The sequence below is a fragment of the Tachyglossus aculeatus genome, chromosome 3 (assembly GCF_015852505.1).
Source record: "Tachyglossus aculeatus isolate mTacAcu1 chromosome 3, mTacAcu1.pri, whole genome shotgun sequence".
NCBI classification, from domain to species: Eukaryota; Metazoa; Chordata; class Mammalia; order Monotremata; family Tachyglossidae; genus Tachyglossus; species Tachyglossus aculeatus.
The window spans coordinates 59507722-59531560 of NC_052068.1; the positions used below are offsets into that span (position 1 = coordinate 59507722).

Consider the following 23839-nt stretch of genomic DNA (forward strand, 5'->3'; position numbering starts at 1 on the left):
ATCATCTCAGAGTCCCCGCCTTGGCACGAAGCACGGGAACCCTCCTGGCACCTGATCCGTTGATCGGTGGGTTTGGTCAATGGCTCCATTCCTTTCCTTTCCTCTTTCCTTTCCTCTTTCCTTTCCTCTTTCCTTTCCTTTCCTTTCCTTTCCTTTCCTTTCCTTTCCTTTCCTTTCCTTTCCTTTCCTTTCCTTTCCTTTCCTTTCCTTCCCCTTCCCCTTTCCCTTTCCCTTTCCTTCCCCTTTCCTTTCCTTTCCTTTCCCCTTTCCTTTCCCCTTTCCTTTCCTTTCCTTTCCCCTTTCCTTTCCTTTCCTTTCCTTTCCTTTCTCCTTTCCTTTCTCCTTTCCTTTCTCCTTTCCTTTCTCCTTTCCTTTCTCCTTTCCTTTCCTTTCCTTTCCTTTCCTTTCCTTTCCTTTCCTTTCCTTTCCTTTCCTTTCCCCTTTCCTTTCCCCTTTCCTTTCCCCTTTCCTTTCCCCTTTCCTTTCCCCTTTCCTTTCCCTTCCTTTCCCCTTTCCTTTCCCCTTTCCTTTCCTTTCCTTTCCTTTCCTTTCCTTCCCTTTCCTTCCCTTTCCTTTCCTTTCCTTTCCCTTCCCCTTTCCCTTTCCCTTCCCCTTTCCCTTCCCCTTTCCTTTCCCCTTTCCTTTCCCCTTTCCTTTCCTTTCCTTTCTTTTCCTTTCCTTTCCCTTTCCTTTCCTTTCCTTTCTTTTCCTTTCCTTTCCCCTTTCCTTTCCTTTCTCCTTTCCTTTCCTTTCCCCTTTCCTTTCCTTTCCTTTCCTTTCCTTTCCTTTCCTTTCCTTTCCTTTCCTTTCCTTTCCTTTCCTTTCCTTTCCTTTCCTTTCCTTTCCTCTTTCCTTTCCTCTTTCCTTTCCCCTTTCCTTTCCCCTTTCCTTTCCTTTCCTTTCCCTTCCTTTCCTTTCCTTTCCTTTCCTTTCCTTTCCTTTCCTTTCCTTTCCTTTCCTTTCCTTTCCTTTCCTTTCCTTTCCTTTTTCTTTTCCTTTCCTCTTTCCTTTCCTTTCCTTTTTCCTTTCCTTTCCTTTCCTCCCGGCTGCTGCCATCAGGTCAATGCCTCAGCCAGTCTCTGGTTTGCAACGGAGATCAGGACTGCGAAGAAGACGGCGCCGACGAGGATCACTGTGAGAGCAGGCCCTCTTGCGACCTGGATAAGGCGCCCCCCAATGTGGAGCTGACAGGAAAAGGGTAAGGGGCTCTGCTCTATCCCACCCGCCGGGGCCCAGGCCTCTGTGTCCATGCCAGTTTTCATGCACAATGTTTTTCCAAACCTTTTTTTAAAAATAGCATTTGTTAAGCACTTGCTATGTGTCATTTGCTGTTCTAAGCACTGGGGTTGATACAAATGAATCATGTCAGTCAGTAGTAGTATTTATTAAGCACTTATTGTATGCAGAGCACTGGACTGAGTGCTTGGGAGAGTACAGTGGAAGATTCCCTGTGGGCTCACATTCTAAGTAGGAGGGAGAACAGGAGAACTGAGGCACAAAGAAGTTATGTGACTTGCCAAGGTCACACAGCAAGCAATTGACAGAGGCAGGTCAGAGGAAGATCCTCCAGCTCCCAGGCCCGGACTCTTTCCACTAGGCCAGGCTGCTTGTCCATTCATTCCTCTCTGATTTGAACTCCATTTCATGCTGCTAAACGGATTTCTGGAAATGATGTGGGTTGGAGGAGAGGGGTTGGGAGGTGGCGATCAAGATGGGACAGAGTCGAGAACAGCCTATTGCAGAGAAGAGGAGCCAGGGTTTTTCACTGAGGATTTGAACACACTTAGCCCTGAAATGACTGCAGTCACCTGCCCTTTGGCTCATGACAAACCCGTTAGCTTAAATGATTCTGGAGATGCATTTCCTCCTCTAGGGTAACTAGAATTCTACTGTGGTATAGAATGGCACATAGGTTGCTAATTTAGATAAAGCTGTAGCCCTAGACTTAAGCCGGACTGTGGATGTCAGCAGATAGCAGCTGGAGTGGCAGAGATGCTGCTATTCTAAAATGCATTTTATTGGCCATACCTTTGTCCTGGTATCAACTCAAGGCCTTTAAGTTGGATAATGTGGACTTCATTCATTCATTCCTTTATTCAATCGTATTTATTGAGCACTTATTGTATGCAGAGCACTGTATTAAGCGCTTGGAAAGTACAATTTGGCCACAAATAGAGGTAATCCCTACCTGACAACAGGCTCACAGTCTAGAAGGGGGAGACAGACAACAAAACCAAACAAGTGGACAGGCATCAATAGCATCAATGTAAATAGATAGAATACAGATGTATACACATCATTAATAAAAAATAGAATAATAAATATATACATATATTAAGTGCTGTGGGACAGGGAGTGGGGTAGAGCAGAGGGAGGGAGTTAAGGAGAAGGGGGGCTCAGACTGGGAAGCCCTCCTGGAGGAAGTGAGCTTTCAGTAGGGTTTTGAAGTGGAGGAAGTGTGCTAGTTATATGAACCATCTCTCAATTTCTTTGTCCCTCACCACTGGACCGCAGTGGTTAGCACTTCTGGCCATGGAAGTGGTTTCTCAGAGTTTTCTCTCATGTCCGCTTTCTTTTCGTGTGTGTTTGTGCTATCTGTTAGGCACTTACTATGTGCCAAGCTCTGTTCTAAGCACTGAGGTACGTACAAATTAATCAGGTTGGAAGCAGTCCCTGTCGTCCCACGTGAGGCTCACAGTCTAAGTGGGAGGGGACCAAGCATGGAATCCCCCATTTTACAGTTAAGGAAACTGAGGCCCAGAGAAGTGAAGTGACTTGCCTGAAGTCACACAGCAGGCAAGAGAGTTGGGACTAGAACCCAGGTTCCCCGATTGTGTAGAGAAGCAGCATGGCCTAGTGGAAAGAGCACGGGCCTGGGTCCTAATCTCGGCTCGGCCAGTTGTCTGCAGTGTGACCTTGGATAAGTTACTTCACTTCTGTCTGCCTCAGTTGCCTCATCTGTAAAATGGGGATTAAGACTGCAAGCCCCTTGTGGGAAGGGGACTGCGTCCAATCTGATTACCTTGTATCTACCCCAGTGCTTAGAACAGTATTTGGCACATAGAGAAGCAGCGTGGCTCAGTGGAAAGAGCACGGGCTTTGGAGTCAGAGATCGTGGGTTCAAATCCCGGCTCCGCCACATGTCTGCTGTGTGACCTTGGGCAAGTCACTTAACTTCTCGGAGCCTCAGTTACCTCATCTGTAAAATGGGGATTAAGACTGCAAGCCACTTGTGGGAAGGGGACTGTGTCCAATCTGATTACCTTGTATCTACCCCATCATCATCATCAATCGTATTTATTGAGCGCTTACTGTGTGCAGAGCACTGTACTAAGCGCTTGGGAAGTACAAATTGGCAACATATAGAGACAGTCCCTACCCAACAGTGGGCTCACAGAACAGTATTTGGCACATAGAGAAGCAGCGTGGCTCAGTGGAAAGAGCACGGACTTTGGAGTCAGAGATCGTGGGTTCGAATCCCAGTTCCGCCACATGTCTGCTGTGTGACCTTGGGCAAGTCACTTAACTTCTCAGAGCCTCAGTTACCTCATCTGTAAAATGGGGAGTGGGACAACCTGATCACCTTGTATCCCCCAGAGCTTAGAACAGTGCTTTGCGGCGCTGAACAAATACCACAATTATTATTAATACTACCATTATTTCCACTAGGCCATGCTGCTTCGTTAGCGGCTGTTAGTCTGGGGAACTGATCTCTCCTCTCTTCTGTGGCAGTTTTGATGTTCTTACGGGCGAGACCAGGGGCAGGGTAATCAACACAAAGAGCTTTGGTGGCCTGTGTCGGAAGGTGTTTAGCGGCGATAAGAAAGATTACTACAGGCTCAGCGCCAACGTCCTCTCCTACACGTTCCAGGTACGTCGGCTCTTTGAACGGCACCTTATGGGCCCACATTTCAGGCCACTGCACAATCCTGAAAGCCACAGGTCCCCTTCCCTATCGGGCGGGTCACCGGGACGGTTGCAAGCAGATCTAGTGTTTGATCCGAGAGCTATCAGGGAAGCAATTTTGAGTGCCTCCTCTTTGCAGAGCTGTGCACTGAATGCCCACGGTGGGCAGCGTTATGTACTAGATGCCTAAGGAGCGGTGTGGCCTAGTGGAAAGAGCACGGGCCTGAGAATCAGAGGACCTGGGTTCTAATCCCCACTCCGCCACTTGTCTGCTGGGTGACCTCGGGCAAGTCACTTTGCTTCTCCATACCTCAGTTCCCTCATCCGTAAAATGGGGAGTAAGACAGTGAGTCCCATATAGGGCGGGTATCGTGTCCAACTTGATTACCTTTTATCTACCCCAGTTCTTAGAAAGGTGCTTTAACAAATACCATAATTGTTCATTGTTACTCTGTGCAGGGCGCTGGAATAAGAATTTGGGTTAAAATAGAACTCAAAAATCATGGGAGAAAGAAAAGCAGCATGCCTCAGTAGATAGAGCCCAGGTCTGGGAATCAGAAGGACCTGAGTCCTAATCCCAGCTCCACCGCTTGTCTGCCTTGTGACCTTGGGCAAGACACTTCTCTTTTCTGGACCTCAGTTCACTCATATGTAAAATGGGGATGAAGACTGTGAGCCCCATGTGGAACAGGGAGTGTGTCCATCTAAGCTGATTATACTGTATGTACCCCAGCGCTTAGTGTAGTGTCTGGCACAGAGTAAGTGCTTAATGAACACCATTAAAAAAAAGATGGGACATTAATTAGAAGGAGCCTTCCAGAGGAGATCAGTCAGAGTTCGCCTTTCTCTCTAAGTGCCCCCAAATCTGTTCATTCATTCAATAGTATTTATTGAGCGCTTACTGTGTGCAGAGCACTGTACTAAGTGCTTGGGAAGTACAAGTTGGCAACATATAGAGACGGTCCCTATCTAACAACAGGCTCACAGTCTTGAAGGGGGAGACAGACAACAAAACAAAACATGTGGACAGGTGTCAAGTGGTCAGAACAAATAGAATTAAAGCTAAATGCACATCATTAACAAAATGAATAGTAAATATGTACAAGTAAATTAAATAGAGTAATAAATCTGTACAAACATATATACAGGTGCTGTGGGGAGGGGAAGGAGGTAGGGCTCTCCTCCCGAATCTGGTGTCAGCTCCTTGTGGGTAGGGAATGTGTCTACCAACTCTGTTCTGTCAGACTCTCCCAAGTGCTCAGTACAGCGCTCTAAACACAGTAAGTGCTCAGCAAAAACGATTGATCAGGATGCGCGTTCCCTGCCACAAGCCCCCTGGGAACTTGACTGAGTGAGCTGGTTCTCCGGAGCCTGGCCCTCACTGGCTCTGCTTTGGCCACCCTCTTCATGACAAAAAGGCCCAGCCAAGTCCACATCGTGCAACCGCTCACACCCGTCTGCCTCCCCAAATGTGTCTTTAGTATCGATCATCGTAAGATACTCATCATAAAAATAATTGTGATATTTGTGCAGCCCCTTCCAAGTTACTGAGCACCGAGGTAGAGACCAGATCATCAGATCACTCCTACCTCACCTCCCTTCTCTCCTTGTCCAGCCCAGCCCGCACCCTCCGCTCCTCCGCCGCTAATCTGCTCACCGTGCCTCGTTCTCGCCTGTCCCGCCGTCGACCCCCGGCCCACATCACCCCCCCTGGCCTGGAATGCCCTCCCTCTGCCCATCCGCCAAGCTAGCTCTCTTCCTCCCTTCAAGGCCCTACTGAGAGCTCACCTCCTCCAGGAGGCCTTCCCAGACTGAGCTCCTTCCTTCCTCTCCCCCTCATCCCCCTCTCCATCCCCCCCATCTTACCTCCTTCCCTTCCCCACAGCACCTGTATATATGTATATAGATTCGTACAGATTTATTACTCTATTTATTTATTTATTTATTTATTTTACTTGTACATATCTATTCTATTTATTTTATTTTGTTAATATGTTTGGTTTTGTTCTCTGTCTCCCCCTTTTAGATTGTGAGCCCACTGTTGGGTAGGGACGGTCTCTATGTGTTGCCAACTTGTACTTCCCAAGCGCTTAGTACAGTGCTCTGCACACGGTAAGCGCTCAATAAATACGATTGATGATGATGATGATGATGATGATCAGTCCCTGCCCCACACGGGGCTCACAGTCTAAGGAGAAAGGAGAACAGGGATCGAATCCCCATTTGACAGATGAGGAAGCAGGCATCGAGAAGCGAAGTGACTTGCCCGAGATCGCACGGCAGGCAGGTGTCAGAGCTGGAATTAGAACCCAGGTGCTGTGACGTCCCGCCAAACACTCTTTCCTCTAGTCCACATTTCTTCTTACCTCTTCTCTTTTGTGGCATTTGTTGACCGCTTGTAGTGTGCCAAATCCCCTCCCCACAGCACTTGTATATATTTGTACAGATTTATTACTCTATTTTACTTGGACATATTTACTATTCTATTTATTTTGTTAATGATGTGCATAGAGTTATAATTCTATTTGCTCTGATGATTTTGACACCTGTCTACCTGTTTTGTTTTGTTGTCTGTCTCCCCCTTCTAGACGGTGAGCCTGTTGTTGGGTAGGGACCGTCTCTATATGTTGCCAACTTGTACTTTGCAAGCACTTCGTACAGTGCTCTGCACACAGTAAGCGCTCAGTAAATACGATCGAATGAATGAATGAATGAAATACCATGCTAAGCACTGGGGTAGATACTATATAATTAGATCAGACGTGGTCCCTGTCCCACATGGGGTTCCCAGTCTAAGTAAGTGGGAGAACACCGCAGATTTCTCTGGCTCTGGTTTGAGGCGCACACAATGAAGTCTCTCTTTTCCTTCCAGGTGAAAATCAAGAATGACTTCAGCTACGAATTCTACAACAGCAGTTGGGCCTACGTGAAGCACAGCCAGACATCCATCACGTCCAGCAGCGGAGGAATGAAAACGAATCAGATGAATGAAAATCGTAATTCTAAGGTCAGGCCATCACCAACACCCCAGGACTCTCTCAACTGCGGTCGGCCCTGGGGCCTGGACTAAATGGGAATGCTACTACCTCTTCCGGAGGCTATTAATGAAGATGATGATCATGATGATAATAATAATGATAGTAATATTCCACCAGGATCATCTACTTTCTACAGGGCAAGTGATGGCTCTCGCAGCTATAAGATGTGGCACATAAACTGAGAAACAGCTTGGTTTTGTAGATAGAGCATGGGCCCGGGAGTTAGAAGGTTGTGGGTTCTAATTCTGGCTCTGCCATTTCAATCAATCGTATTTATTGAGCACTTACTGTGTGCAGAGCACTGTACTAAGTGCTTAATTTGTCTGCTGTGTGACCTGGGGCAAGTCACTTCATTTCTCTGGGCCTCAGTTACCTCATCTGGAAAATGGGGATTGAGATTGTGAGCTGCACATTGGGACAGGGATTGCCTCCAGTCCGCCTTGCTCGTATCCACCCCGGAGTGCCTGACACGCTGTAAGCGCTTAACAAGTACCACAATAATGATTAATTATTGTTATTATAATTTTTATTAATAATAATTGGTTCCTTCCCAAATGACATTGAGTCTTCCTGACAGCGGTCACCTGCCTGGACTGCCTTCTCCCCGCTAGGCCCAGGGTGATGTTGGCTATAAGCCTCCTCATCCTTATGTGAAAGTCTCCTGTAGGAACTTTTGACTCTAAGGTATTCATTCAATTCATTCAATCGTATTTATGGCGCGCTTACTGTGTGCAGAGCACTGTTCAAAGCGCTTGGAAAATGCAATTCAGCAACAAATATGGACAATCCCTGCCCACAATGGGCTTACAGTCTAGAAGGGGGGAGACAGACATCAAAACAGGTAAACTAGCATCAGTATAAATAGAATTATAGATATAAACACATCATTAATGAAATGAATAGAATTATAAATATGGACATATATGCACACAAGTGCTGTGGGGCAGGGAGGGGGGTAGAGCAGAGGGAGGGATTCGGGGTGATGGGTTGGGGGGAAGTAGAGGAAAAGCGGGGCTTAGTCTGGGAAGGCCTCCTGGAGCTTTCAGGAGGGCTTTAAAGGGGGCAAGTGTGATTGTTTGGCGGTTGTGAAGAGGGAGGGCATTCCAGGCCAGAGGTAGGACGTGGGCCAAGGGTCGATGGCGGGACATGCGAGAACAAGGCACAGTGTGGAGGTTAGCATTGGCAGAGGAGTGGAGTGTACGGGCTGGGCTGGAGAAGGAGAGAAGGGAGGTGAGGTGGGAGGGGGCAAGGTGATGGAGAGCTTGAAGCCAATAGTGAGGAGTTGAAGCCAAACCCAAACTTTTATACATTCATTCATTCATTCAGTGGTATTTATTGAGCACTTACTGTGTGCAGAGCACTGTACTAAGCTCTTGGGAGCATACAATAGCAATAAACAGATACATTCCCTGCCCACAATGAGCTTACCGTCTGGTTGCCGCTCTCCTCCTTTCCACTGAAGAAGACGGGTTGGTAATCATCCTTTTGACTGTAAGATCATTACGGGCAGGGAACCTGTCTACCAATTCTGTTGTAGTGTACTCTCTTAAGTGCTTAGTGCAGTGCTCTGCCTGCACACAGTAAATGCTCAGTAAATACATTATTGTACTACTACTAATAATAATGGTGGTATTTGTTAAGCGCTTACTATGTGCCAGGCACTGTTCTAAGTGCTGGGATTGATGCAGGGTAATCAAGTTGTTCCACGGGGGGTTCATAGTCTTAATCCCCGTTTTCCAGATGAGGGAACTGAGAAATTAAGTGACCTTCCCCAGGTCACACAGCAGACAAGTGGCAGAACCGGGATTAGAACCCGCAACCTCTGACTCCCAAGCCTGTGCTCTTTCCACTGAGCCATGCTGCTTCTCCCCCAAGTACTTAGTACAGTGCTCTCACACAGTTAGCGCTCAATAAATACAATTGATTGGTGGTGGTACTCTCCCAAGCAGTTAGCACAGTGCTCTGCCCACAGTAAACTCTCAATAAATAGAGAAGCAGCGTGGCTTAGTGGAAAGAGCCCGGGCTTGGGAGTCAGAGGTCATGGGTTCTAATCCCGGCTCTGCCACTTATCAGCTGTGTGACCTTGGGCAAATCACTTCATTTCCCTGGGCCTCAGTGAACTCATCTGTAAAATGGGGATTGAGATTGTGAGCCCCATGTGGAACAGGGGCTGTGTCCAAACTGATCTACTTGTATCCACCCCAGAGCTTAGTACAGTGCCTGGCACACAGTTAAGCGCTTAACCAATACCTTAATTATTATTATTATTAAATTGGGGATTAAGTCTGTGAGCCCTGTGTGGTACAACCTGCACTTAGAACAGTGCTTGGTACATAATAATTGCTTAACAAATTCCATTATTATTATTAATAAATACCATTGATTGATTTATTAATTGATTTGAGCCAGGAGAGCCTGGATGCCAATTTGTATAATTGCTCAGTGCCACAGTCTTTCTGTGAGCCAGCTGTCCGAAGGGCTGCAGCCGTTCCAATTCCTAAAGCTAGGATTTGCTCCCTTTTTTCTCCTGCAGAGCTCGCAGATTATGGTTGTTCAAAACGATGTGGAAGTCGCTCAGTTCATCAATAACCGCCCAGAGTTTCTAACCCTGGCCGAACCGTTTTGGAAAGAACTCTCTCACCTCCCGCCGGTCTACGAATACAGCGCCTACCGAAGATTAATCGAACAGTACGGGACGCATTATTTGCAGTCTGGATCGCTGGGAGGACAGTATAAAGTCCTGTTTTACGTGGACACGGAGAAAATGAAAAGAGAAGGTAATGTCGGGGGGAATATTGTTAAATCCTTGTTGTCCTGTAGACTATAAACTCCTTTTCCAGAACGTGAACTCCTCGTGGGCAGGGAACACATCTACCAACTCCTTTGGATTGTACTCTCCCAATCCCGGCTCTGCCCACTTTTCTGCTGTGTGACTCTGGGTAAGTCACTTCACTTCTCTTGTCCTCAATTATCCATTCTGTAAAATGGGGATTAAGACCATGAGTCCCATGTGAAACAGGGACTATGTCTGACCCGATTTGCATGTATCCAGCCCAGAGCTTAATACAGTGCCTGGCACATAGTGAGCACATAATAATAATAATAATAATAATGATAATAATAATGATGGCATTTTATTTTATTATGAGCAAAGCACTGTTCTAAGCGCTGGGGAGGTTATGAGCTGATCATGTTGTCCCACAGGGGGCTCACAGTCTTAATCCCTATTTTACAGATGAGGTAACTGAGGCCCAGAGAAGTGAAGCGACTTGCCCAAAGTCACCCAGCTGACAAGTGGCGGAGCCGGGATTAGAACCCACGACCTCTGACTCCCAAGCCTGGGCTCTTTCCTCTGAGCCACGCTGCTTCTCCAATTGACGGAACTGGGATTTGAACCCATGACCTCTGACCCCAAAGCCTGTGCTCTTTCCACTGAGCCACACTGCTTCTCTAAATAACAAATACCATTATTATTATTATTATTATTATTATTATTATCATCATCACTTAGTACAGTGCTCTGCACAGAGCAAGGGCTCAGCAAATACCACTGATTGAGAATTTTGAGAGGATTTTTATTTGAGGAAGTTAGGTATGAGGCTGTGGCAAGCCTCAGGGTTCCTTTGCTTTACTTAAAATTAAATTATTTTGGAGGAAGCTGTTTTCTTTAGTATATGTTGTCTCGTTGTCTGACCTCATTCAACTTTCCAGAGTTGGAGATTTATCAACTCTTCCAGCAAAAACAGAAATCTGAAAGTCACTAAAGCTCAGTCAACTAATGAATCTTATTTTTACAATTTTACCGGGGCATTTGTTAAACTGAGATGCAACATGGAGTAGTGGATAGTCAGAAGGACCTGGGTTCTAATCTCAGGTCTTCCACTTGTCTGCTGTGTGACCTTGGGAAAGTCACTTCACTTCTCTGGGCCTCAGATACCGCATCTAAAATGGGGATTGAGTCTGTGAGCCCTTCGTGGGACAGGGTCTGTGTCCAATTCAATTTGCTTGTATCCATCCCAGTGCTTAGTACAGTGCCTGGCACATAGTAAGCGCTTAACAAATACCACAATTATTAAGTGGTTATTATGTACTAAGTGCTGGAGGCAAGTACAAGATGATGAGGTTGGCCACAGACCCTGTCCCATGTGATGTGCACAGTCTTAATCCCCGTTTCACAGGTGAGATAACTGAGGCCCAGAGAAGTGAAGCGACTTGCCCAGGGTCACACAGCAGACAAACGGCCGAACCGGGATGAGAATCCAGGTCCTTCTGGCTCTCAGGCCTGTGCTCTCTCGACTTGGCCACGCTATTTCTCAGGAATTAATGATGTTTTATTGAGCATCTCATAGTGTACCCAACACATGACTCTGCTATATCACGGGTTTTCATTTCTGGGTCTGGATAGAATATGACGGAAGAATTTGGGAACATTTTTCCCACATGAGTCTGTTCTCCTAGGACATCATCCCCCTATCTGGCTCAAGCAGAGTCAGTGTAGGAAAAAAGTGTGCAGACCTCTATGGCACTGGTTGACATGATGTTTCTTCTATACTTCCCAGCCTCTGTCTCAGCCCAAATGTACCCTCCTTTTTTCTGGTATTTGTTGAACTCTTATTATGTAAAAAAACACTTTTCTAGAGGGGAAGGTCCAAGTTTATTAGGTTGGATACAGTACCTGCCCAACATGGGGCTCACAGTCTAAGTAGGAGGGAAAACAGTTGAGGAAACTGAGGCACAGAGACGTCAAAGTGACTTGTGTAGTGGATAGAGCACGGGCCCAGGCACCAGAAAGTCATGGGTTCTAATTCCGGCTCTGCCACTTGTCTGCTGTGTGATTTTCCTCTCCCCCTCCTCCCCCTCCCCACCCCCCTTACTTTCTTCCCCCCCTACAGCACCAGTATATATATATATGTTTGTACATATTTATTGCTCTATTAATTTTACTTGTACATATTTATTCTATTTATTTTATTTTGTTAATATGTTTTGTTTTGTTGTCTGTCTCCCCCATCTAGACTGTGAGTCCGCTGTTGGGTAGGGACCATCTCTATATGTTGCCAACTTGTACTTCCCAAGCGCTTAGTACAGTGCTCTGCACACAGTAAGCACTTAATGAATATGATTGAATGAATTGAATGCATGAATGAATCTTGGGCAAGTCACTTTATTTCTCTGTGCCTCAGTTACCTCATCTGTAAAATGGGGATTGAGTCTGTGAGCCCCACATGGGACAGGGACTGTGTCCAGCTCACTTTGCTCATATCCACACCGGTGCTTAGTACAGTGTCTGGCACATAGTAAGTGCTTTTTAGACTGTGAGCCCACTATTGGGTAGGGACTATATATGTTGCCAAATTGTACTTCCCAAGCGCTTAGTACAGTGCTCTGCACACAGTAAGCGCTCAATAAATACGATTGATGATGATGATGATGAAGTGCTTAACAAATACCACAATTATTATTATTGCCTATGGTCATTCATTCAATCGTATTTATTGAGCACTTACTATGTGCAGAACAGTGTACTAAGCACACAGCAAGACGTCGGCAGAGCCGGGATTAGAACCCAGGTCCTCTGATTCCCAGGCCTGGACTCCTTCCGCTAAGCCTCGCTGCTTCTCAATACAGTGTTTTGCATTTCTGTGCATTTTGGGAACTTCACGGTGTCCAGTATGGTAAAATAACAAAGGCAAAGTTGTACAGCAGACTGCTGTGGTGAACAGGACAGTGATGTAGGAATTTGGCTGGAAAAATGTTAGTTATTTTGGCATCTCCAAACCATCCTTGCCCTCTAATCCCATTAATTCCTGTTGAATCAGGGGTTCCTCTGGCACAACTCTCCCATAATACAAGATTCTTCCAGAACACCACCAGATAATAGTTGGCCCTGGGGATGACCATGTGTGGACAGAGCACTCTACAAAGTTAGCTTTTGGAAAATTACAGTAGGAGCCAAAGACATGGTCCCCACCCCCAAGAAGCTTACACATTTGATAATAATAATAACTGAGGTATTTGTTAAGCACTTACTGAATGCCAGGCACTGTACTATGCGCTGCAGGGGGGATACAAACAAATTAGGTTGGACACAGTCCCTGTCCCGTGTGGGCCTCACAGTGTCAATCGCCGTTTTACAGATGAGGTAACTGAGGCCCAGAGAAGTGAAGTAACTTGCCCAAGGTCACACAGCAAACAGGTGGCAGAGTCGGAATTAGAACCATGACCTGGAGATAGGGAGATACACATTCTTCTCATTGTGATTCTCAAGAGGTTTTGTTTCTATAGCTTTTCATATTGGCTCAGTGGAAAGAGCACGGACTTTGGAGTCAGAGGTCGTGGGTTCGAATTCCGACTCCGCCACATGTCTGCTGTGTGACCTTGGGCAAGTCACTTAACTTCTCGGAGCCTCAGTTACCTCATCTGTAAAAATGGGGATGATGACTGTGAGCCCCACGTGGGACAACCTGATCACCTTGTATCCCCCCAGGGCTTAGAACAGTGCTTTGCACATAGTAAGCGCTTAACAAATGCCATTATTATTATTATTATTATTATCTTCCTGATAGGCCTTTCAGAGCACATCAGCATGCCCTAGTGGAAAGAGCCCAGGCCTGTGAGTCCAGGGGACCTGAGTTCTAATTCCGACTCAGGCGCTTGCCTGTCGTGTGAACTTGGGCGATTCACCAAACTTCTCTGAGGATCACTTTCCCCTTCGGTGAAATAGGGATTGAATGCCTGTTCTCCCACCATCTTAAACTCCGAGGCTCTATGTGAGATAGGGGCCTTGTCTGATACGTGCTTATTATAGTGAATCAACCCCATTGCTTAGTACAGTGCTTGGTGTCTAGTAAGTGCTTAACAAATACCACAACTACTATTCTTCTTCTTATTGCTCTTCTAATGGCTACCTGTTTCTTTCCGCATCAAATAAATTCCTGGCTGTTGGATTGACTAATTCCTCCATTTGTCCATTAGTTCATTCTTTTGTTTGTTCATTCATTCATTCATTTAATAGAGTTTATTAAGCCCCTGCTGAGTATAAAGTATTGTACTGAGGACTGGGAAAAAAATACACCAGTGACAATTAGACACCATTTCTGAGCCCTTGGGGTTCTGAAGCAGGTGGGGAGAAGATTTTGGTGATCGACGCATAAGGAAAAAATGAAACAAAAAACTAAATTACCATAAAATATCACAACCTTAAATACAGCAGCGTATCTAATAATGATGATATTTGTTAAGTGCTTACTATGTGCCAAGCGCTGTTCTAAGCACTGGGGTAGATACAAGGTAATCAGGTTGTCCCATGTGGGGCTCACAGTCTTAATCCCCATTTTACAGATGAGATGACTGAGGCACAGAGAAGTTAAGTGACTCGGCCAAAGTCACACAGCTGACAAGCGGCCGGGTCGGGATTAGAACCCATGGCCTCTGAGTCCCAAGCCTGTGCTTTTTCTACTTAGCCACGCTGCTTTTCTGGTATCCCCCTCCTGACTGGAATTCCCTCCTTCTTCAAATCCTTTCCTCCCTATCTTCACGGCCTCCTGAAATCCCACTTCTACCAGGACGCCTTCCACATCCAATCAGCCACCATAGCACTTATTTATAAATCTGTCTACCTACCCTACTCATTTCTTCGTATATTAGTTTCCCCATTCTCTAGCTGTTACTAGATTTATCTCTGTTCTTCCCACCTGCTCTTATCTTGCCTTATGCGGTTGAGTCATCTCCGACTCAAGTGGGACGGGGAAGGAATCAAGGGAGCAAGTCAGGGCGATGCAGAAGGGAGTGGGAGAAGAGAAAAGGAGGGCATAGTCAGGGAAGGCCTCTTGGAGGAGACGTGCCTTCAATAAGGCTTTGAAGTGGGGGAGAGTCATTGTCTGTCCAGTTGGGGAAGACGAATACAAAGCCATTCATACATACAGCTATGACCCTCCAGCCTTCTTTCTAGTGCAGGTCTCAGGGAGATGTGGGAGAATGGCTTCTTCTTTGTGACGTATATTAAGCACAGCCCATGAGCAAAGCACTGTACTAAACGCCAGGGTAAATCCAGGAAAATCCAGAAGTGGCTGCAAGAACCGCACACGTCGGTGCTTTCTGCCAGCCGAACCACCTGCTCCATTTCCTCTCCCTTGCCTGGTGAAATCTCTTCCTCCCCCCGACCCCCTTGCCAGTGACGCTTCCAGATTATTTTAATGGAATTTTTTAAGCTCTCAGTATGTTCCAGGCATTGTACTAAACACTGGAGTGGATACAAGATAATCAGGTTGGACACAGCCCCTGTCTCACATGGGGCTCACAGTCTTAATCTCATTTTCCAGATAAGGTCACTGAGGTACAGAGAAGTTGTCAGTCAATCGGTTGTATTTATTGAGCACTAACGGTGTGCCGAGCACTATACTAAGCTCTCGGGAGAGCACAACACAACAATGTAACAGACACATTCCCTGCCCACAACGAGCTTACAGGTCACCCAACAGACAAGTGGCGGAGCCAGGATTAGAACCCAGATCCTACAGTCTCCCAAGTCTGTGCCCTATCCACTGGACCATGCTGCATCTCACATTGTCTATCTATCAATCAAGAGTACGTACTGAGCACTTACGGTGTGCAGAGCACTGTACTAAGCGCTCAGGAGAGTAAAGTACAATAGAGTCGGTGGAGATGTTACCTGCCCTCAAGGAGCTTCTTGACTAGACTGGGGAAGGTAAGCCGATTTTTTTTTTTTTTTTCAGAATTCAACATGCTGGACATGAAGGAGTGTGTCTCGTCAGGCTGGAATTTTTTTTTTGTTCACAAGAAGAAGACCGAGTGCACAAAACTGGAGAACGTGTTGAAGTGGAGTTCAGGTACATATTGGATCGGGCCAGACCTTTCTCGCCACGCTTATTCCCCGGCCCCCTCAGGACCCTCCTGGATTCTCCCCACACCTCCTTTCCTTACCAAATAAAAACAATAATAGTGATATTTCTTAGGCACTTACTCTGTGCCAGCCACTGTACTAAGCACTGGGGTAGATACAAACTGTCCCTGTCCCACGTGGGGCTCACAGTCTCAATCCCCATTTCACAGATGAGGTGACTGAGGCACAGAGAAGTGAAGTGACTTGCCCAAGGTCACGCAGAGACAATTGGGGGAGCTGGAATTAGAACCGTTGACCTTCTGACGCCCAGGCCCCTGCCCTATCCACTAATCACACTGGGATAGTCGGAGGGGGCAGATGGATAGGATAGGGATAGGACCGGGATTGCTCTTCCCTCCTGGAGAATCAGGCCCACAGGCAGGGCACGGGAGGACAAGTCAGGAGGACACTGGGGGCAGCTGGCGGGAGCCTGAACATCTCACCGTGGGTGATCATCCCGCAACGGGACTCTCACTGGGGCTGGGCTGGCTCTTTGGAGTCAGTCAATCATATTTATTGAGGGCTTACTGTGTGCAGAGCACTGTACTGAGCTCTTGGGAGAGTACGATACAGCAATAAACAGTCACATCCCTGCCCGCAACAACTTTACAGTCTAGAGGGAGAGACAGCAGGGCCTAGTGGAAAGACCACGGGCCTGGAAGACGGAGGATTTGGGTTCTAAACCCGGCTTATTGTGTGACTTTGGGCCAGTCACTTCACTTCTCTGGGCCTCGGTTTCCTCAACTGTAAACTAGGGATTAAATATCCGTTCTCCCTCCTACTTAGATCATGAGCTCCATGTGGGACAGGAGCTTGGAACACATTAATGGCTGAACAAATACCACAATTATTATTATTACTTAACACGTACCATACGAAAAGGTGGTGAGGGAAGGGGACGCATGAGCCATCCTGGGCTCTTCCCGCTGCGGCCCACCCAGACCTCGGAGTCTCGAGGCCGGGCTCTATGACAGGCCCGGGAAGCCCGTCACCCCGGGGCCAGCCATCCCGTTTCGAGGTCCCGGTCTCCCTCCTTCCTCCAGGCTCTTCTAGCAACGAGATCCGAGGGGACCCTTACATCGAGGGAGGGAACCCCGCATTCGTGGCCGGTCTCAGCTATCTGGATCTGAACAACCCCGCTGGAAACAGCGCCCGCTACGCCTCCTGGGCCGGCTCCGTCAGGGACTTCCCCTACGTAATCAAGCAGAAGGTCAGGGGGCTCGACGGGGGTGGTGGGGAGAGCGCTGGTTGGGGAGTGGGGGAGTCGGGAGTGGTCGGAAGGGGTGGGTGGATGGGGATGGACAGTTGGGGTAAGTGGATCTGCTTGAATTGTCATAGGCGGGTTGACGGGATGGTTGGAAGTCAGTTAATCGTATTTATTGAGCACTTATTCGTTCATTCAATCGTATTTATTGAGCGCTTACTGTGTGCAGAGCACTGTACTAAGTGCTTGACATTCATTCATTGTCATATTTATTGAGCACTTTGTGCAAAGTGGCCTGAGCGCTTGGGAGAGTACAATACAGCAATAAACACATTCCTTGCCCACAATGCCTAACCGTCTAGTAGGGGAGACAGACATTAATGGAAATAAATAAATGACAGATACGTACGTAAGTGCTGTGGGATTGGTCGGGGGTGCGGGGAGGATAAATGAAGGGAGCAAGTCAGGGTGAAGCAGAAGGGAGCAGGAGAAGAGGAAAGGAGGGTTTAGTCAGGGAAGGCCTTTTGGAGGAGATGAGCCTTCAGTAAGGCTTTGAAAGATGGGAGAGAAATTGATGTGAGGAGAGAGGGTGTTCCAGGCCAGAGGCAGGATGTGAGTGAGAGGTCGGCGGTGAGATAGATGAGATGGAGGGGCAGTGAGTGGGTTGACATTGAAGGAGCCAAGAGTGCGGGCTGGTTTGGAGTAGGAGAGTAGCAAAGTGAGGTAGGAGCGGGCAAGGGCTTTGAAGCCGTTGGTGAGGAACTCCTGGAGTCTCCTGAGGAGCATGGAAACACGGACTGAATGTTTGGAAGGAGCATTCATTCATTCATTCAATTGTATTTACTGAGCGCTTACTGTGTGCAGAGCACTGTACTAAGTGCTTGGGAAGTACAAGTTGGCAACATATAGAGACGGTCCCTACCCAACAGTGGGTTCACAGTCTAGAAGGGGGAGACAGAGAACAAAACAAAACATATTAACAGAATAAAATAAATAGAATAAATATGTACAAGTAAAATAAATAGAGTAATAAATACGTACAAACATATAGGTGCTATGGGGAAGGGAAGGAGGTAAGGCGGGGGGATGGGGGAGGGGGAGAGGAAGGAGGGGGCTCAGTGTGGGAAGGCCTCCTGGAGGAGGTGAGCTCTCAGTAGGGCCTTGAAGGGAGGAAGAGGGCTAGCTTGGTGGATGTTGGGAGGGAGGGCATTCTAGGCCAGGGGGGTGACGTGGGCTGGGGGTCGATGGTGGGACAGGAGAGAACCAGGCACGGTGAGGAGGTTAGCGGCAGAGGAGCGGAGGGTGCGAACTGGGCTGGAGAAGGAGAGAAGCATTCGGGGGTGGTCGGAGTGGATAGATGGGGCAGGCAGTCAGGGGTGAGCAGATGGGGGTAATCAGAGGAGGCAGATGGGACGGGTAGTTGGGGGTGGGCTGAACAGGGGCTGAGAAGCACCTTTCTCTTCATTTCCAGCAATATACTGAATTATATAGGTGCCTGTCTCCCCCTCTAAAAATAAAATAATAATAAAAAATAATAATGGCAATTATTAAGCGCTTACTATGTGCAAAGCACTGTTCTAAGCGCTGGGGAGGTTACAAGGTGATCAGGTTGTCCCACGGGGGGCTCACAGTCTTCACCCCCGTTTTACAGATGAGGTAACTGAGGCCCAGAGAAGCAAAGTGACTTGCCCAATCAATCAATCAATCAATCAATCGTATTTATTGAGCGCTTACTATGTGCAGAGCACTGTACTAAGCGCTTGGGAAGTACAAATTGGCATCACATAGAGACAGTCCCTACCCAACAGTGGGCTCACAGTCTAAAAGGGGGAGACAGAGAACAGAACCAAACATACCAACAAAATAAAATAAGTAGGATAGAAATGTACAAGTAAAATAAATAAATAAATAAATAAATAGAGTAATAAATATGTACAACCATATATACATATATACAGGTGCTGTGGGGAAGGGAAGGAGGTAAGACGGGGGGATGGAGAGGGGGACGAGGGGGAGAGGAAAGAAGGGGCTCAGTCTGGGAAGGCCTCCTGGAGGAGGTGAGCTCTCAGCAGGGCCTTGAAGGGAGGAAGAGAGCTAGCTTGGCGGATGGGCAGAGGGAGGGCATTCCAGGCCCGGGGGATGACGTGGGCCGGGGGTCGATGGCGGGACAGGCGAGAGCGAGGTACGGTGAGGAGAGCGAGGTACAGTGAGGTGTGTGCCCAAAGTCCCACAGCTAAGTGGCGGAGCCGGGATTTGAACCCATGACCTCTGACTCCAAAGCCCGTGCTCTTTCCGCCGAGCCACGCTGCTTTTCTAGACTGTCGGCTCCTTGTGGGCAGGGAATGTGTCCGCTTATCGTCCTATCGTCCTCTCCCAAGCTCTTAGTCCGGTGCCCCCCACACAGTAGGCGCTCGATAAATGGGACCGACTGACTGAGTGGCCAGTAAAGCTGTGTCCTTTCCCGGTCAGCTGGCACCTCTGTCGGAGCTGGTGAAGGAGGTGCCCTGCGAAGAGGTGAAGAAGCTGTTGCTGAAGCGCGCCATCGAGGACTATCTGCAGGAACAGGACTCCTGTCGGTGCCGGCCCTGCCGCAACGGGGGAGAACCCATCGTCCTGGGCACGAACTGCCACTGCTCCTGTCGCCCCTACACCTTCGGCCCGGCCTGCGAACATGGAGTTCTGGTCGGGGATCAGGCAGGTGGGCTCCTCTTCCCCGCTCCCTCCGGCTCACCCGGCGCCCGGGGGTCCGGCGGCCCATCCCAAAGCCGACCGGGCCCACCTGCCGGCTGCCCTGAGTGCCTAATGATAACGATAATAATCAAAATTATGGTTTTTGGTAAGCACTTAATATGTGCCACACGTTGTACTAAACGCTGGGGTGGATACAAGCAAATCGGGTTGGACACGGTGTCTGTCCCACGTGGGGCTCACGCTATGAATCCTCATTTTACGGTAACTGGGGTCCCGAGAAGTGATCAATCAATCAATCAATCGTATTTATTGAGTGCTTACTGTGTGCAGAGCACTGTACTAAGCGCTTGGGAAGTACAAGTTGGCAACATATAGAGACAGTCCCTACCCACCAGTGGGCTCACAGTCTGAAAGGGGGGAGACAGAGAACAAAACCAAACATACTAACAAAATAAAATAAATAGAATAGATATGTACAAGTAAAATGAATAAATAAATAGAGTAATAAATCTGTACAAACATATATACATATATACAGGTGCTGTGGGGAAGGGAAGGAGGTAAGATGGGGGAGGTGGAGAGGGGGACGAGGGGGAGAGGAGGGAAGGGGCTCAGTCTGGGAAGGCCTCCTGGAGAAGGTGAGCTCTCAGTAGGGCCTTGAAGGGAGGAAGGTCATGGGTTCAAATCCCAGCTCTGCCAATTGTCAGCTGTGTGACTTTGGGCAAGTCACTTAACGTCTCTGGGCCTCAGTTACCTCATCGTGTCATCTCCCACTTAATACGTGCTACACATTGTACTAAACACTGGGGTGGATACGAGCAAATCGGGTTGGACACGGTGTCTGTCCCTCGTGGGGCTCACACTATAAATCCTCATTTTACGGTAACTGGGGTCCAGAGCAGTGAAGCAGCGTGGCTCAGTGGCAAGAGCATAGGCGTTGGAGTCAGAGGTCATGGGTTCAAATCCCGGCTCCGCCAACTGTCAGCTGTGTGACTTTGGGCAAGTCACTTCACTTCTCCGGGCCTCAGTTACCTCATCTGTAAAATGGGGATTAAGACTGTGAGTCCCCCGTGGGACAACCTGATCATTTTGTAAGCTCCCCAGCGCTTAGAACAGTGCTTTGCACATAGTAAGCGCTTAATAAATGCCATTATTATTATTATTATTAAGTGAAGTGATTTTCCCAAGGTCACAGAGCAGACACGTGGCAGAGCCGGGACTAGAACCCAGGACCTCCTGACTCCCAGCCTGTGCTCTATCTACTAAGCCGCACAGCTTCTCTTCTATGCCTACTTTGTGCAGAGCACTGTACTGGGCGCCTGCTGTGAGCAGATTTGTACTCCGTTCTTTCTGGGTACTGTACTGGGCACCTGCTGGGTGCAGACCCTGAAAAGCAGTTTGGCCTAGTAGATGAAGCACAGCTCTGGGAGCCAGAAACCGTGCTCTACTCCTGACTCCATCACTTGAATGCTGTATGATCTTGGGCAAGTCACTCTAACTTCTCTGTGCCTCAGTTTCTTCAACTGCAAAATGAGGATTCAGCACTTGTTCTCCCTCCTGCTTGATTCTGAGAACCACGTGGGACGGGGACTGTATAGGATCTGATTAACTTCCCAAGCATTTAGTACAGTGCTCTGCACACAGTAAGTGCTCAATAAATACGATTGAATGAATGAATTAGCTTGCCTACCCCAGTGCTTAGAACAGTGCTTGACACATAGCTCCTAATGAATTCCGTAAAAAACACTGTTCTGTGCCGAGCACTGTACTGGGTGTCTGCTACATTGCAGAGGGCTGCATTGGATGCCTGCTGTATGCAGAACATTGTGCTGCGCCCTTGGGAGGGTACGGCTGAGTAAAACAACGTGGCTTAGTGGCAAGGGCTTGGGAGTCAGAGGTCATGGGTTCTAATTCCGGCTCCGCCACTTATCAGCTGTGTGACTTTGGGTGAGTCACTTCACTTCTCTGGGCCTCAGTTACCTCACCTGTAAAACGGGGATTAAGACTGTGAGTCCCACGTGGGACAACCTGATTACCTTGTATCTACCCCAGCGCTTGGAACATAGTAAGCGCTTAACAAATTCATTCATTCAATTGTATTTATTGAGTGCTTACTGTGTGCAGAGCACTGTACTAAGCGCTTGGGAAGTGCAAGTTGGTAACATATACCATTAAAAGACTTGATGTCTGGAAATGCTCACAGCACCCAGAAAGGGAAGGCTTCTTTCCCTATTCAGTTCTATTCAATCGTATTTATTGAGTGCGTACTGCGCGCCAACCACTGTTCTAAGCACTTGGGAGAGTACAATATAACGACAGACACATTCCTGCCCACAAGGAGCTCACAGTCTAGAAGGGGAGACAGAGATTAAGATAAATAAATAGATGGATAAATAAATAAATAAATTGCAGATCTATACATTCATTCAGTCGTATTTATTGAGCGCTTACTGTGTGCGGAGCACTGTACTAAGCGCTTGGGAAGTCCAAGTTGGAAACATATAGAGACGGTCCCTACCCAACAACGAGCTCACGGTCTAGAGGGAGAGACAGACATTAATACAAATAGATAACACAATCAATTACAGATAGATACAGATAGATACATATGTGCTGTGGGGAGTCATTCATTCAGTCGTATTTAGCGCTTACTGTGTGCGGAGCACTGTACTAAGCGCTTGGGAAGTCCTAGTTGGAAACATATGGAGACGGTCCCTACCCAACAACGAGCTCACGGTCTAGAGGGAGAGACAGACATTAATACAAATAGATAAAACAATCAATTACAGATATATACAGATAGATACATATGTGCTGTGGGGAGTCATTCATTCAGTCGTATTTATTGAGCGCTTACTGTGTGCGGAGCACTGTACTAAGCGCTTGGGAAGTCCAAGTCGGAAACATATAGAGACGGTCCCTACCCAACAACGAGCTCACGGTCTAGAGGGAGAGACAGACATTAATACAAATAGATAACACAATCAATTACAGATATATACAGATAGATACATATGTGCTGTGGGGAGTCATTCATTCAGTCGTATTTATTGAGCGCTTACTGTGTGCGGAGCACTGTACTAAGCGCTTGGGAAGTCCAAGTCGGAAACATATAGAGACGGTCCCTACCCAACAACGAGCTCACGGTCTAGAGAGGGAGACAGACATTAATACAAACAGATAAGGTGATCGGGTTGTTCCCACAGGGGGCTCACAGTCTTATTCCCCATTTACATATGTGCTGCGGGGATGGGTGGAAGGATGAGCCCGTTGTTGGGTAGGGTTTGTTGCCCAATTGTACTTTCCAAGCACTTAGTACAGTGCTCTGCACATAGTCAGCGCTCAATAAATTCCACTGACTAAATGAATGAAGGAATGTGTCTGTCCACCCTTCTGACCGCCCCTCCCTTCTGCTGCCTTGACGTCCCTTCTCGTATCCCCCAGGACTGGCCGACGGACGGTGGACCTGCTGGTCTCCCTGGAGCCCTTGCATCCAAGGGAGGAAGTCCAGGAGTCGGACGTGTAACAACCCCCCTCCCAGTGGCGGGGGCCGGGCCTGTGTCGGTGAAGCCTTGGAAAGTCGGACCTGTGAAGACCAAGAGCTGGAACGCCTTCGGTCAGTCCATTCATTCATTCAATCGTATTTATTGAGCGCTTACTGTGTGCAGAGCACTGTACCAAGGTCACTGAAGGCCGATCAGTCAACCCATCAATCCATGGTATTTATTGAGTGCTTACGGGGTGCAGAGCACCGTACTAAGTGCATGGGAGAGTCTGCTATGGCAGAATTAATAATAATAATAATGGCATTTATTAAGTGCTTTCTATGTGCAAAGCACTGTTCTAAGCGCTGGGGAGGTTACAAGGTGATCAGGTTGTCCCACGGAGGGCTCACAGTCTTAATCCCCATTTTACAGATGAGGTCACTGAGGCCCAGAGAAGTGAAGTGACTTGCCCAAAGTCACACAGCTGACAATTGGCAGAGATGGGATTTGAACCCATGACCTCCGACTCCAAAGCCTGTGCTCTTTCCTACTGAGCCACGCTGCTTTTCTAATTAGCGGGCCCGACTCTTGCTGAGCGCCTCTGCTGAACCAG

The 23839-nt window shown here is 47.7% G+C and overlaps 1 protein-coding gene across 1 annotated transcript in view; it reads left to right on the forward strand.

Moving 5' to 3' along the window:
• Positions 1 to 23839, forward strand: part of C7 (complement C7) — a 59540-nt gene that overhangs the window by 14491 nt on the left and 21210 nt on the right. The window contains exons 5-12 of the mRNA XM_038744289.1: positions 1060 to 1198; positions 3733 to 3871; positions 6779 to 6913; positions 9478 to 9721; positions 15680 to 15793; positions 16890 to 17056; positions 19520 to 19748; positions 23186 to 23357. Of these exons, the coding sequence (XP_038600217.1) occupies positions 1060 to 1198; positions 3733 to 3871; positions 6779 to 6913; positions 9478 to 9721; positions 15680 to 15793; positions 16890 to 17056; positions 19520 to 19748; positions 23186 to 23357 (1339 nt within the window). The remainder of the gene's footprint in view (positions 1 to 1059; positions 1199 to 3732; positions 3872 to 6778; positions 6914 to 9477; positions 9722 to 15679; positions 15794 to 16889; positions 17057 to 19519; positions 19749 to 23185; positions 23358 to 23839) is intronic.